The sequence below is a fragment of the Aedes albopictus genome, chromosome 2, assembly GCF_035046485.1.
Source record: "Aedes albopictus strain Foshan chromosome 2, AalbF5, whole genome shotgun sequence".
In the NCBI taxonomy this organism is placed as follows: domain Eukaryota; kingdom Metazoa; phylum Arthropoda; class Insecta; order Diptera; family Culicidae; genus Aedes; species Aedes albopictus.
The window spans coordinates 248,834,254-248,849,692 of NC_085137.1; the positions used below are offsets into that span (position 1 = coordinate 248,834,254).

Below are 15,439 nucleotides of genomic sequence, written 5' to 3' on the forward strand. Positions count from 1 at the left end.
TAAGTTCCTCTTCAATGTGTTCATTACAAGCACACTTTTCACAAGCACGGAAAAAGCAATTATCTGTTCTGGTGGAAATATCGCAAAGCATTTTTTGTATTATTTCATCTTGTGACACAATTCTTATACTGTTGAACATTAAATTTACATTTTCATGAATACTACATATGCATACATTATGTATACCAGTAGAATCAAGTAAAATACAATGCTTTGGTCGCAACTGTGTAAATACTGTGAAACCAATATTCACAGTTTTGTACATATCTACAAAAATCATATAAGCCTCTTTGAGCGACATCATCAAAAGTCGTTTTTGAACTTGTTGTTTTTTTTCCATTTCGAACCTCAGAAACAAAATCATTTGTTCCTGGCATTGGCCTGCTGATATCATTATCATCAAAAAATTCTCTTACTATTTGTTTTGTATCGTCATCAATACCATGCCACCTTCTTTTTTCGGTGGTACAAAGAATACCCTGTTCATAAACAAGATCCTTCACCTGCCTCGCCATATACATTGGTGCGTTAAACTCTCTTGTGATTTTATTTACCGACTAAGACTTAGGAAGTACAGATAGTATTTTAATCTGTTCGCTTCTGTCAGTTGTAGGGTGATTGAACTTATCCTTTAACTGCATAATTATCTCGTCATACGCCTCCACTTTGCCAACATCCGTTGAATCTATTCCGAAGATATTTTTTCGAACTGCTTTCGTAATCTGCAATGATTTGTTTATGCGATATTCCATACTTCTCATGTTTCTAGATGAGATTGGCGATAAACTCAATGTTTCAGCAATGGTATTAAACTTCTCAATATTATGGGGACCCTGTAGTTGATCTGTTGACGGAATTGACTCCAATGATGGAATAGATGGTACCATATCTGTAAGATAAAAGTTAAGGTTAACAATATAATAATGAATGCAGTGGAAAGTTAATGATAGTTATTTATGCAACGAGTTGCAAAAATGATTTTTTTTTTCGCACAAGTAGTACATTTATCCAACGAGGCTTGCCGGGTTGGATAAATACGAAGAATACTGAAAAATGTAGTTTTGCAACGAGCTGCAAAATGAGTTAAATAAAAGAAGCTAACACGTTGAAGGCTTACTTACCCAGCTCATGTTCGATTTGTTGACCACTCGTTGACGGTTCTGGTTCTGGAACATCATGATGTTGCTGCCCACTAAATGATGGTTGCATAGTTTCGTCGTTTCCATCCGATCGGCGTTTTTTCGTATTCGGGCTTCTGTTGTGACTTATCAATCCACGACATGACTCACAAATACTCATCGATTCGTCGATTTCATGTGTATATCCCATGGAATGAATTTTATCTATCAATCTTAATGACATGCCCCATAGATTATGACGGTTGCACTTTGGATTGTTTATTTTTGCACTGCACTTGAATTTGTTGAATTTTGATTTATACGATTGATCCATTACTTTTCAGAACTGCCTTTAATAACCAAAGAAAAGTAACACGTTGAATGATACCGATTCATTTTTTTGTTTTGTTCATATTTGCTTTAGGTACAACTCTTGATTTGTTTTTTTTTTTTCGATTAGGTAGTTCGAATCTAATAAATAGCCTTACCTAATATTAGGTAAGAACATGGGGTAGAAACGTTTGGGTAGAAATTACAGCAGCACGTATGAAATGCGTGTTCTAATTGTATTGAGCTTCTCGAGAATTTTTAGCATTTCGACAAGATTCTCTTCGACCTCTAGGTTACGCGCCAGGGTAAAATGTGTGTTGGGCACTTTGCGACGATTAACTCAAATCCACACACCAGCACACAATTTGCGCGCCGATTGCCTATGCGCCAAGTTTTTTACTAGCCAAATCACTATTAATCAGTGGTTAATTGAAATGAAAGCGTTGTTATCGTCAATAATATCTTTGTTGTACATTATTTTCAGACATAAGGAAGTTCAATGTTTCAGACAAAAAATGGATCCGAACCCTAAGAGAGATAGAGCTCTTGGCGCGAACCATTTTGACACTTGTTTATTTACATTTTGTATGGCGCGTAACCCGGCGCATGGGCTGTTGGCGCACAAGTTGTTAGCCAGTATGCGGATTTCAGAAAAGATTCGCAATATATTGTTTCGTACTTCTAGAGTGCTGCTGCGTGAATATGGGTGCATTGCATTGTCGCATATGACACAATAAGTTTCATTGCATTTTGAGATTACTAGATAACCTTCACTGGTTTAGTTTGTTTTTAAAAAAAGACACTGAAAAAATAATAATTTGGACATGAAAAAGATTTTGTTAGAAAAACTTTTTTTCCTTAAAAGTGCCCATCTTGTGATGTATGGACGGTTGGTAGGGAACATAATTACCTGTCTTGAGACAAAATTTCATCAAAATCAAAAATGGTGTTTTTTTTTTAAATCAACTTTGAATTTTTAGAAATGATTTTTTTTTCAGTGTAGGGCTCCTTTTGGATTTTTTTCAGTATTTTTTTCTTAAAATTTGACTTATTTTGTGATAATCACCCATACAACACTTTTTTGTAGGAGTAGTCATTTTTTGATTAAAAACATTTTTAAAAAATCCATAAAAAAAGTTTAGCCCTTTTCAAAAGTCAGTCCAGATAAATTTTGAAGAAACTAAGTATACAAAGTGGCTTATCTAGTCTTGGTGTAAATACCCAGAAAGTTTCATTGTAATCTGAGAGGGTGCTGCCAACTCCGAATACGATTTGGGGCGAAATTCGTCCTAGGTGTAACAAAACGGAAGACAGTGCTAGCAGTTGGAATTGGTCATCATTCTTGGTGACGGATATATCAATTTGGTTGCCAATGTCGAATACACAAAAACAATCTTCATCTATGAGTCGTTGCACAGCGTGAGACGTTCATTGAGAATAATCGCTAGCACAAACAAGTATGGTGCGCGCCTGGGTACAATTAACTATTTTAAGCATCTCACTTTATAAATATAATAATTTACAATTTGTTGCATAATACAAGGAAGAAAAACAGTACTAAAATTTCACCAAAACGCCATCTCATGGCCTCAGGTTAGGCAGAACATTTCCCTCTGTTTTTCATTTCCCACACCCACGTAATCTACACTGCGGCCAAACCGGACGGACGCCGTTTCCTAAATGAAACTGTTATTTTTAACTACCGTCAGTCGTTCAAGTCAGGGAGCAACAGAAAATAAAAAAGGCAGAGTGCAAACGAGCGCATATCTTACGAGGCAGAGGCGAAACTTTTGCCACTCATCTAAATTTGTATAGGTATCTTTACCCGTTCTCACTCTCGAATACCGACAGCTCGTAGTGGAGCACTGATCTTCTCAATGGGTGTTTGCGGTGTACCACCTTTCATGCTGAAACCAAATTTCAATATCATGGTCATGACGTTGCGATGTCTTTGTCATCGTCGTATATCCCACCCCAGTAGAGGAACTAGCCTTTTCGATGTAACGGAACAAAAGAAGGGAAGAGTAAGCCAACGACACAATCGCATAAGAAAGGTATTACATGACACTTGTTACTGGTTATTTTTAATATGGGGACACACGCTTCCTATCCAAAGGAAGACCCGTACGTCAATCACCGGTAATGTCACGCAGGTGCACTGTTTAATCGATTTTGTTCGTGCATCCGCACTGACTGACTATGGAACTATACATATATGAACGATGTGTGGGCGTATCGCTCGTTGGATAGACGTTCTGGCCACTTGGGTGTAATTGTATACGGACAATAATTGCAATACGACAATGCATAAAGCAAATTTAACGATATCAACAGCTTTCACATGTGTTGTTCAATTTTCATTACTTTGAGTTACTTCACTATACCTGATTGTATTAGGAGTATCAGAGCTCGAATTTGAGAATCTGAATCGAATCTTAGATCCTGTAACCGTTCGTAAACTATTCTTGAGGATTTGGTTAAAGCACGGTGGCTTAAGCGCCACTCTCAAAGAGAGACCACCGGTCGTGTTGAAATTTGCCCGACTTTGCAAGAGACTATTTCACTCAGGGACGGTTTTGAACGGTTCTTGGTAAACGGCAGAATTTCTTCGAACGCAAGTTTAAATCCAACTCTTTCACAGGCTAAAAGATACTTAGGGAAAACTAGAAGGAATTCTTACTCATCCGAGCGAAGTAACGGAACTAAAACGTAACGGAAGGTAGTGAGTATGTTTATTCAATTAAGCGATGTGAAACGTAACGGAACTAAACGAAATTTCAAACTTTCTACTATTTATTCTAGGAATTCATTCGTGTTGGACGGAAGGTTCTCATACGGAATGGAAAAGAGCAAAACATGGCCATGTATAAAAGCTCTCACGTACCTGCGCAGGTTTTTCGGTGATCCGATGTTCGGTGACGGAGGACGTTGCTCGAAGATGGCGACGACTTCGACGTTCGGTGATGGCGGTCAATAATAGTGTTTGCCGGCGTGACCGTGCTGCGATTTGGCGCGCAGCGACGACGAAGGACCCGTGTGCGGTATGGCCGAATTACCGGTGCGGAGGGAGTGGCGGCTGGTTGGAAGCTTCCGATTGTCTACTCGAGAGGGAAACGGCGGAAGCCGCTTGTACCCGGGAGGATCCTCCTCCGGTCAATAGGAAGGCACTAAAGAGCCCAGCGACCCGGCTTCGCGTACTTAGATTCCAGCTATGACCGAGCGGGGAATAGTACGTTTCCTACTTTCCGGAATTGGATCGGATTCGCGGCGTGCTATTGACGACACGCTTCAGCGAATCGCCTCTCGTACTCTGGTCCTCGGGGATTGACGGACGGGACCTTACCTTCGGCTTTTGGCGACCGACGGGAGAACCTCGCTACTAGATGAAAGAGCGACTTCACTCGCGCCTCCGTTTGACTGCCTACTGGAGGCGGGCCTTTGCTGGGCACACGGGTCGCGAAGATCCAGACGGAAATGGCGGTACACTCCACCAGAAGTTCCCCGATTCGGCGATGACGGTTGCCGAACGAAATTCACAAAAACCAGCCGTACGAAAAAAGCGCTGGGCGCTACACGTCCAACAGGAACTACTATTAGATTTAAGCACTTTAACTTTAATTAGAATTTAATTACCTTTTTTCGTAGATAGTTCCGTAACTCAATAAAAATTCAGCAGAAACTGCGAAATCTCGGACCTCGGTCCACTAAACGTGAAAGAAAGACACCAAAAACGTTTAACATCACTTTTACATTAAGAAACTCACTCACTACTTTTACCTTTAATTTGCAAAAATAACTTGCACCGTAATAAACTTCAATTAACTTCAACTCAATCTTAGACTGAACTCAAACTCAATATAACTTTCGAATAACTTGGACTTAACTCGCGCACTTCTGCTTTCCAGCCGTACTCGTAGCGAAATGACCGAGTCAGAATATCACTTGCGCCTCGAAACTGTGCCGCTTTTCAAAAGTCCCACTATTGAAATTGCTAACTATTATTCCAAATCGCGCCAACTAATTCGGCATGGCGATTTTCATGCATGGCGACAAAATTGCAGCGCGACTGTAATCCGCCAAAAAGTATGTAAGCGCCATGCGTATCATGCTATAAAAGCGCTTAACACGAAAGCTTTAACATATACTATGACATACATGAGCATAAGTAACAGGCATGGACCGATTTTACAAACAAATGAAATATTTCAATATCGTTAACGTAAATACAAAACAAAAATTTAAATAACTTTTAGTCCATTAATTAATTTTTTATTCAATTTTATCTAAAAAAACGTAAAACGTTACATCACCCCAACCATTTTTATGAAAATTTGATCAAGAACTTGATCAAATTTTCATAACTTACAAAAAACTAAAAAAAAACTCAAACGTTGCATCTAAAAAAACTTAAAAAACTGAACTGAACTTAACAAACAATAACAGAAAAACTAAGGTCATTCGTTCATCGACGTCAAATATTCTATTCAATAATCCCTTACCTCCAAACTAAACTAAACGTAACGAAAACCATGATCAAACAACGGAAATTTTTCCGTCATTCACTTGATCACTCAACGAACTGCAAATTAAATGCCACATCGAAAACCATTTCGACCCACTGTGCATTTAAAATTGCCTAAACGAACTTCTAACGGGACCACAATACGAATTCTACCCATCAAATTTGAATTTGACCAAAAACATAGAATTCGAACCAAATTCTAACCAATCCGTAACGGGAATATCGAACAGACCTATAACATCGCACGAACTACTTTGACAGCTTAGCGAACTGTCACTGTCACTCGCGACTGTGCCAACCCGTCAAACGTCAAAACGTCATCCGGAGTGGACAAAACAAAACGAAGTGGACCGCATCGCAGCAGTGAAAACGGTGTCCCGCAAATTCCCAGCTACGACGAAATCTAAACGGGGGGAGTATAAATGTTTTAGAGCTCTTAGTAAGTGAGTATATTCAAGAGTAATTTGCTTTGTTTTTCCATTTTTTACTTCTCAGGTGACAAAACATGGTAAAACAAATAACGCGATGACGCTTTGGACAACGGGGACGATAGCAAAATGGAGGAACAAATGGACTAGATACTGGAGACTGGCTACACAATTTCTTATTGGAATTAATTCATCAGTTGGAATGGCTTTGGGATGAGGATGGTTGCATAAAGAAAAAAACTTGAACTGAAGATGAAGGAAACAAAAACACTGAAATGACGAACAACAAAATCAGATTCGAACAACTAAACAACATCCGGTAATCAAAAGGTAAACAAATACTATCATTACTAAGTTTCGCAACTAATTATACTTTCTTTTAGGATACCGGACTTTAACGAGACGCATCTTTAAGCCTAGCATTCGATTCGTTTGCTATAAAAAAGCTCTATTAAGAAAACGGACATCTTGCATCCCACGGCTACTAATCTCGTACCGAATCGAAGCGTGCCGTCTAGTATGGTGAGAAACAATGAACTGTATGTTTAGCTTCTAAGTTTCTAATGCAGATTTTAAGTTATATTCAATGGCTAGGTCGCGATTTTTCTACTTTTTTTTTACTAACATTAGCGCATTTTATATCCTTGTTTACCATCTTTCTCTGTATTTTCCTGATGTGTTTTCTGTTTTCCTTGTACATTTCGATCTTACTAGTCTCATGTCATAGCTTAAACTCCTTTTCCTTAAAATTTCTTCAAAAAATTCGCGTGAAATATTCCTAAATTGTTGTTATCTTTATCTACCAGTTCGTAACTATCTCCTAAGGCTCTTTTTACATAGGCTTCCGTATATTTGGGTGCTAATTTTGCACAATAGTCTTTCGATTTGTCCGATAGGGTCGTATTTTTCTTTAAAACTCGTTCTCCTACTTCATATGAAGGGGCTTTTGCATTAGAACGCAAATTATAGTATTTGGACTGTTTCAAATAAGCTTCTGCTAAGTTTTTTCTAACTTGCTTGTAAAGTTCTTCGCGCTCTTCTTCGTTTAGGGGTGCATTAGACGTTTCGCTTCCTTTCCTAATTCTTTCGTATTCCGAACCGTTAGAAATCATGGAACGACCGAACGTTAAGAAGTAAGGAGAGTATTTGGTAGTATCGTGCACCGAATTCCTTATCGCACAGGCGATTTCTTGAAGGTTTTCGGTCCATTGTTTATGGTTCCCCTTCAACGTAGCCCTTATTGCCGTGGTTACAACTTTATTTACTCTCTCAGTATTGTTTACCTGAGGATGGTAGGAAGGTGTTAGCCAGTGTTTTACCCCATAACGCTTCAAAAGTGCGGCAAACTCTTTTGAGGTAAACTGTGACCCATTATCGGTCAATACCATTTCTGGCACTCCGAAAAGTAAAAATATGGCTTGCTCGAGGAATTGTACAAGTGATGCAGCAGTGGCTTGCCTAAAAGGCTGTACCATTACAAATTTGGTAAACACATCTGTGACTACCAACAGACATGTGTTTCTTCCCTTTCCCGAGGGAGGAAATGGACCAACATAGTCGAGCGTTAGAAATTGCCAAGGATAGTCGCAATATTTCTTCTGCGAACCCATTCGAGGGGTGGGATTTATATTAATCCCTTTTGAAGTTTTACAAGCCACGCAATCTTTACAAAACTTTTTGACATCAGAAGCCATTTTGGGCCAGAAATACTTCTCTCTGAGTGCATTTAGAGTTTTTTCGTAACCCAAATGAGCAGTATTGTGGGTGGATTCAATTATTGGCAATCTTTCTGATTCTGGTGGATAATATTTCCACTGGAATCGCTTATCTTGAAACTTGGAACAATCGTCGTCAAGTTTAAAGATTCTCTCACCCGTTACCTTAAAATTCTTGTATTTATGAGAATTTTTCTTAATATTTTCAAGCAACGAAGTGTGGTCATCGTCTGTAACTTGGATAGAGTCAATACGCGAAAGACAATCGGCAAGAACATTGTCTTTCCCCTTACGATATTGTAAGGTAAAATCATAGGACTGTAATTTAAGTGCCCATCGAAGAAGTCTGGAGTTGGCATTGGCAGCAGTTATGGAAAATAGCCACGTAATACTTTTGCAATCGGTGACAACTGTGAAAGTTGTCCCTTCAATATAGTGGCGGAAATTCTCAATTGCCAGAAGTACTGCTAAGCACTCCTTTTCTGTGGCCGCATACTTTCTTTGAGTACTAGACAGTTTTCTACTAAAATATCCGATTATACGCTTGCCATCGTCAAATTGTTGCAGCAAAGCTGCTCCTACTCTCTCATCATCCCTGTTCGTACTCCTTTTCCTAGAAAATTTTTCCCCAAGTGGTCTTTCTAATTTGAACCTATTCTCATTTCTACCAACATCATCTTCTACTTCATTTCTTTGACCCTTAACCTCTTCCATATCCAAATAATCTTTCTTCCTAGCACCCTTTCCTTCACACTCACCGCATTGACAATCGTGTCCTAAACATTTCAATTCTAATTTATCAAAATTAAGTGACTCGAAAGAGCTTCGAATCGACTTCCTTGGCGTTTTTAAAAGCGCCCCAGGATCAATCAAACGATATTTTGTGTTACTATCTCGTCCTTCATCTGTTTGCTCTTTAATCTTCAACTCCTCTTCTCCTTTCTTAGCCTTAACTGCTGAATTTGGATCTGGATTTCTCCAAGAGTCGCCGCTAAGATCTTTCTTGCCTGAACCTGACTCATCTCTCGCATTCAACTCTTCTCGAACATGCTGTCCTAACTCTATCAAAACTCTCTCAATTTGCTCACAAGCTTCTTTCCGAGCATTCGCTTCCTCTTCATTCTCAACTGATGCAATGGATATTCGAATAAGATAGTGCCTCAATCTAGAGACTAAGACTCTATCAAACTTTTTATGTAAATGTTCGACTAACTGCTCTACAACTCTAGTGATTTCCTTTATTTCATCGGAGTACTTTGTTTCGCTCCTGTAATCAATCTTGTACTTCCTATCTTCTAAAAACAGCCTTCTCAACAACCTTTTCTTGTCTTCTAAATTTTCCCTTCTATCCACTGTCTGTTTTCGTAGACGAAGCTCAAATTCTACCTCCTCCTCTAACAAATGATCGACCGTTGGTCGAATATACGGTCCAGCCATTCTCAAACTGCGAAGCCTCGCCAGAAAAATCCAAAACTTTAGGAGAAAAACAACTAGACTGATTCAATTTTTGCTCTAAAAACGATAGAAGAACTCAGATACCGATGAACGAATGCTTTATTCAGTAGGAAATACAAATCGAATATGAAAATCCCAGGAAAATAAAGAAATTCAGTTCAGTTCAATGTAAATTCAAGGAAAATCAATTAATTTTATGAGAAAATCTACTAGAAAAACAAAAATAAGGCACTTATAAACTACAAAGGTTCAGTTCAGTTCAGAAAGGTATAGAAATTCAAATCAAACTAAAAATTAGGCTCGAATTCAATTAAAAAACTAGAAAAATAATGTAAATTCTTAAAACTAAATCAAAAAATTCAAATTAAAGATACAAGTAAAAAATATATTCAAAATTCAGTTCAAAATCATATGAAAAATTCAATTCAGGAGCTTACAAACTAAAATCAAAAATTCAATTCAAACTTACAGCTAGAAATTCAAGAAAAAATGAAATGTAAAGAAATTCAAATTCAAAGTATTCTAAATAAAAATTCACGTAAAATGCAATTAAAACTTACTTTTAAATTAAGATTGATTTTGAAAGAACGCAGCGTTTAAATTCTTTTTCAGTTGGGCGCCAATGTAACCGTTCGTAAACTATTCTTGAGGATTTGGTTAAAGCACGGTGGCTTAAGCGCCACTCTCAAAGAGAGACCACCGGTCGTGTTGAAATTTGCCCGACTTTGCAAGAGACTATTTCACTCAGGGACGGTTTTGAACGGTTCTTGGTAAACGGCAGAATTTCTTCGAACGCAAGTTTAAATCCAACTCTTTCACAGGCTAAAAGATACTTAGGGAAAACTAGAAGGAATTCTTACTCATCCGAGCGAAGTAACGGAACTAAAACGTAACGGAAGGTAGTGAGTATGTTTATTCAATTAAGCGATGTGAAACGTAACGGAACTAAACGAAATTTCAAACTTTCTACTATTTATTCTAGGAATTCATTCGTGTTGGACGGAAGGTTCTCATACGGAATGGAAAAGAGCAAAACATGGCCATGTATAAAAGCTCTCACGTACCTGCGCAGGTTTTTCGGTGATCCGATGTTCGGTGACGGAGGACGTTGCTCGAAGATGGCGACGACTTCGACGTTCGGTGATGGCGGTCAATAATAGTGTTTGCCGGCGTGACCGTGCTGCGATTTGGCGCGCAGCGACGACGAAGGACCCGTGTGCGGTATGGCCGAATTACCGGTGCGGAGGGAGTGGCGGCTGGTTGGAAGCTTCCGATTGTCTACTCGAGAGGGAAACGGCGGAAGCCGCTTGTACCCGGGAGGATCCTCCTCCGGTCAATAGGAAGGCACTAAAGAGCCCAGCGACCCGGCTTCGCGTACTTAGATTCCAGCTATGACCGAGCGGGGAATAGTACGTTTCCTACTTTCCGGAATTGGATCGGATTCGCGGCGTGCTATTGACGACACGCTTCAGCGAATCGCCTCTCGTACTCTGGTCCTCGGGGATTGACGGACGGGACCTTACCTTCGGCTTTTGGCGACCGACGGGAGAACCTCGCTACTAGATGAAAGAGCGACTTCACTCGCGCCTCCGTTTGACTGCCTACTGGAGGCGGGCCTTTGCTGGGCACACGGGTCGCGAAGATCCAGACGGAAATGGCGGTACACTCCACCAGAAGTTCCCCGATTCGGCGATGACGGTTGCCGAACGAAATTCACAAAAACCAGCCGTACGAAAAAAGCGCTGGGCGCTACACGTCCAACAGGAACTACTATTAGATTTAAGCACTTTAACTTTAATTAGAATTTAATTACCTTTTTTCGTAGATAGTTCCGTAACTCAATAAAAATTCAGCAGAAACTGCGAAATCTCGGACCTCGGTCCACTAAACGTGAAAGAAAGACACCAAAAACGTTTAACATCACTTTTACATTAAGAAACTCACTCACTACTTTTACCTTTAATTTGCAAAAATAACTTGCACCGTAATAAACTTCAATTAACTTCAACTCAATCTTAGACTGAACTCAAACTCAATATAACTTTCGAATAACTTGGACTTAACTCGCGCACTTCTGCTTTCCAGCCGTACTCGTAGCGAAATGACCGAGTCAGAATATCACTTGCGCCTCGAAACTGTGCCGCTTTTCAAAAGTCCCACTATTGAAATTGCTAACTATTATTCCAAATCGCGCCAACTAATTCGGCATGGCGATTTTCATGCATGGCGACAAAATTGCAGCGCGACTGTAATCCGCCAAAAAGTATGTAAGCGCCATGCGTATCATGCTATAAAAGCGCTTAACACGAAAGCTTTAACATATACTATGACATACATGAGCATAAGTAACAGGCATGGACCGATTTTACAAACAAATGAAATATTTCAATATCGTTAACGTAAATACAAAACAAAAATTTAAATAACTTTTAGTCCATTAATTAATTTTTTATTCAATTTTATCTAAAAAAACGTAAAACGTTACAATCCAAGAAGATAATTTTGTTTTTTATTATTTTCATTCATGTTCTTTACTAGGGAAACATACAGGTGATACTCAAAATAACAGGGACAGGCAAAATTTTCACTTTTCAGAAAATGTTCAACTCGCTGTAACTTTTCGAAAAGGGCATCAAATGTTCTCAAATTTTTATTGTAAGTTCATCAACTAGTTGTGTCACAAAAGTTCAGCCTATTGGACGCAGTGGCTTAATTTCCCCAACAGGGGAGGAAAAAAAACTAGTTGTGTATCATTGGTTCAAATTTGGAAAAGATCGGGCTATTATACACGAAGTTATAAAGATTATAGAAAAGAGTAAAATTATCAAATAGCCATTTTTGAGCTGTTATATCTCCGGATTCAATGAACCGAATGCAATGAAATTTTGATCATTTATGACTAATATAATGAACTTTAGAAAACAGTTTGAAATTATTAGTAAGAAAAAAAGTTATAGCAATTTCATTTGTTCTATGTTTTTTGTTTAGTAAATTTATCTATTTTTCAAATGCATCCCATTACTTTTTCAATTTAATGCCGGCTATTTGGTTCATCTCCTTTGGAACATAAATATATTCAAGTCATTTAGAGGGAAATTAAATGAACTATAATTACTATCTCAAATTTTGAAACGATGATGAAGTTTCGGATAAGTTGGTGTTGTATTAGAAAAATTATCAAATCGTTATAATTTTCTTTCGTATAAAGAATTTTAAATTTAGTCGAATGTTTTTAATAGCTCATTATATAAGTCATAAATGATCAAAATTTCATTGCATTTGGTTCATTGAATCCGGAGATATAACAGCTCAAAGTTGGCTATCGGATAATTATTCCTTTTTCTAAAATTTTTATAACTTCGTGTAGAATAGCCCGATCTTTTCCAAATTTTAACCACTGATACACAACTAGTTAATGAACTTACAATAAAAATTATCAAATCAATCAAATAAGAATATTTGATGCCCTTTTCGAAAAGTTACAGCTAGTTGAACATTGTTTGTAAAGTGAAAATTTTACCTGTCCCGGTTATTTTGAGTATCTCCTGTAGATACTACGGGTTCAGCTTTGAGCATCTCTGCTGATATGCGGTCATCCTCTTAACCCTTTATAAGGCAGTGGCAACTATATTGCCACCTTACATATTTTTTTCTGATCGTTTAGAATTTTTTTACAACTTCTGTTTTAACTGATGGACACATTAGGCCTTTGTGAACACTCATGATTTTTTTGAGCCATAACAAATATGAATGGGCTTTTTTAGAACAAAATGTCTCCAAAAAAACTGCCATTTTTGAGTGCATAAAGGTTTATAAGCTCGAACTTCTGCTGTGGTGAGCGAATTGAAAATCGAATGATGAGGAATGAAAGGCCTATGTTCCTTTTACTTGTGGACAACATTTCAACTCGATTGCTTCATTACTTTTAGAAACTCAGCCTTTTAAAAAATGTACTATAATAAATGGGCATGTACTAAAATTGCCATATCATCCAAAATAATTGACCAATCGACTTCAAATCCACACATGAAACTCCTGAATATTAGGGCAATAACCTGTCAAAAAATCAGCATGATTGATAAACGCATCACAAAATAACATTTTAAACTTTGTTGACAAAAAGTTAAAATTTAGACCATTTTTTTCATACAACTCGACCATCGATTTTTTTAAAAATAAAAACGTTTTTGATCATTACACCACATGTACTTTATAATCCAATGAAGAACGAGTGGATTACGTGCCTGGTTCTCTCGGCCTTTTAAAGGGTTAAGGACAAACGTCTTGAAATTCCGCTTCAACTGCATCAGAACTTCAAACGCACAAATCTCAAGAAGCACAACACAACTGTGCATTTTATTATTCTGTTCTTGCTCACTCGTATTAAGCTTAAAATAAGAAGATCAGGATAAGAAGATAGGGGCCCATATAGCCGAGGCGGTAAACGCACGGGTATTCAGCATGACCATGCTGAGGGTGACGGGTTCGATTCCCGGTCGGTCCAGGATCTTTTCGTAAAGGAAATTTCCTTGACTTCCTTGGGCATAGAGTATCTTCGTGCCTGCCACACGATATACACATGCAAAATGGTCATTGGCAGAGGAAGCTCTCAGTTAATAACTGTGGAAGTGCTCATAGAACACTAAGCTGAGAAGCAGGCTTTGTCCCAGGAGGACGTTACGCCAAGAAGAGGAGAGGAAGAAGATCAGGTGCGCTGGTTTTGTTTACGAAGAGATTTGTGCCCTCAAAATCGTGAGTAGGTACCGAAGTCGGCCATTGTGGCGGCCTTTTTGGGATTCTAACAAGTCTGTCCGTAAGGTTCTGTAAGATTTCATGCTACGGATGTTTTTTTTTCTGCTTTTTACTAATGATGTCGACGTGGGGTCTTCAGTTAGCCTAGTGGATAAGGCTAGGGATTGCCAATCCGGAGACGGCGGATTCGATTCCCGTTCTGGTCGAGATCTTTTCTCGGCTTTCTTGGGCATAGTGTATCATTGTATGTACTTGCCTCACAAGATACAAATTAAAGAAATGGCAGGCAAAAGAAGCTCTTCAATTAATAACTGTGGAAGTGCTCAAAGAACACTAAGTTGGAGAGAGACAGGCCAAGTTTCAGTGGGAACCTAGAGCTACAAAGAAGAAAAAGAAGTCGACTCGAACTTGAAAGTTTGGGGTTTCAAAGTGCTCGAATCAGAGTTTCAACCGTCCAGACATGTCTTCCACGGGTACCGTAGTATTTATCTAAGTCCCTCTTAGATGATGTGGGGACGTAGATGAGACGATATATCTGGAGGTGCAGTAGTAGGTAATGCTATTTAAAACCCATGAAAGTGCACGCTTTGGATCATGTCGACAAACGATGAACATGCAATGAAGTTGCACACCAACAACACCACCACCAAGCGGCGTCCGAACCGAACCCATAGCGCACCAAGTCTAGCCCAGACCCCCAGTCAAGAGAGCTTCTCCAATATAGTAGTATATTAGATGATGCATTATTGTGTGGCCGTATGCACTCGCGTATTACACAGCTGATTCCGATGGATGCTTTCACTTATGCAGACGCTCTGTTCGTGTGCCTTTCGTCCGCTTGTTAGGTGGAATTTATTATGTAAATTAATGTGCTCCTCCGGTCGGTTGGTGTACATATTGGCCGCGTGAGCTCCATCGGCTCAACCGCCCCGTCTGTCAGCAGCAACGTACCGTTCTGTACCGTGGAGCTTGCTCATCAGTCTCGGCCGGAAAAAATAATACGTTCGCACGCCATACGGACAGCGCTCCGTCATCATGGAACTGTTGTTGAACATGAATTAATTAGCGCGATGCATAATAGTTCCTTGAAAAAATCGTAAATAAAACAATGTGTCCCCT

General features: G+C 38.9%; 2 protein-coding genes and 1 long non-coding RNA gene across 6 annotated transcripts in view; all 3 read right to left on the reverse strand.

The window, feature by feature from the left end:
- LOC109433252 (striatin-3) overlaps positions 1–15,439 on the reverse strand; it is a 106,196-nt gene that overhangs the window by 59,193 nt on the left and 31,564 nt on the right. The gene's annotated exons all lie outside the window — the stretch shown is intronic.
- Positions 9–1,684, reverse strand: LOC134288001 (uncharacterized). The gene is made up of 2 exons (XM_062851476.1): positions 1,122–1,684; positions 9–889 (listed from the first exon to the last, which is right to left on the reverse strand). Exons 1-2 carry the CDS (start codon positions 1,450–1,452, stop codon positions 558–560), a joined length of 663 nt encoding a protein of 220 aa, XP_062707460.1. The 5' UTR covers positions 1,453–1,684; the 3' UTR covers positions 9–557.
- On the reverse strand, positions 10,188–12,049 carry LOC134287079 (uncharacterized). Its single transcript, XR_009997002.1, has 2 exons — positions 11,382–12,049; positions 10,188–11,317 (listed from the first exon to the last, which is right to left on the reverse strand). It is a non-coding gene; the product is annotated as an uncharacterized LOC134287079 (long non-coding RNA).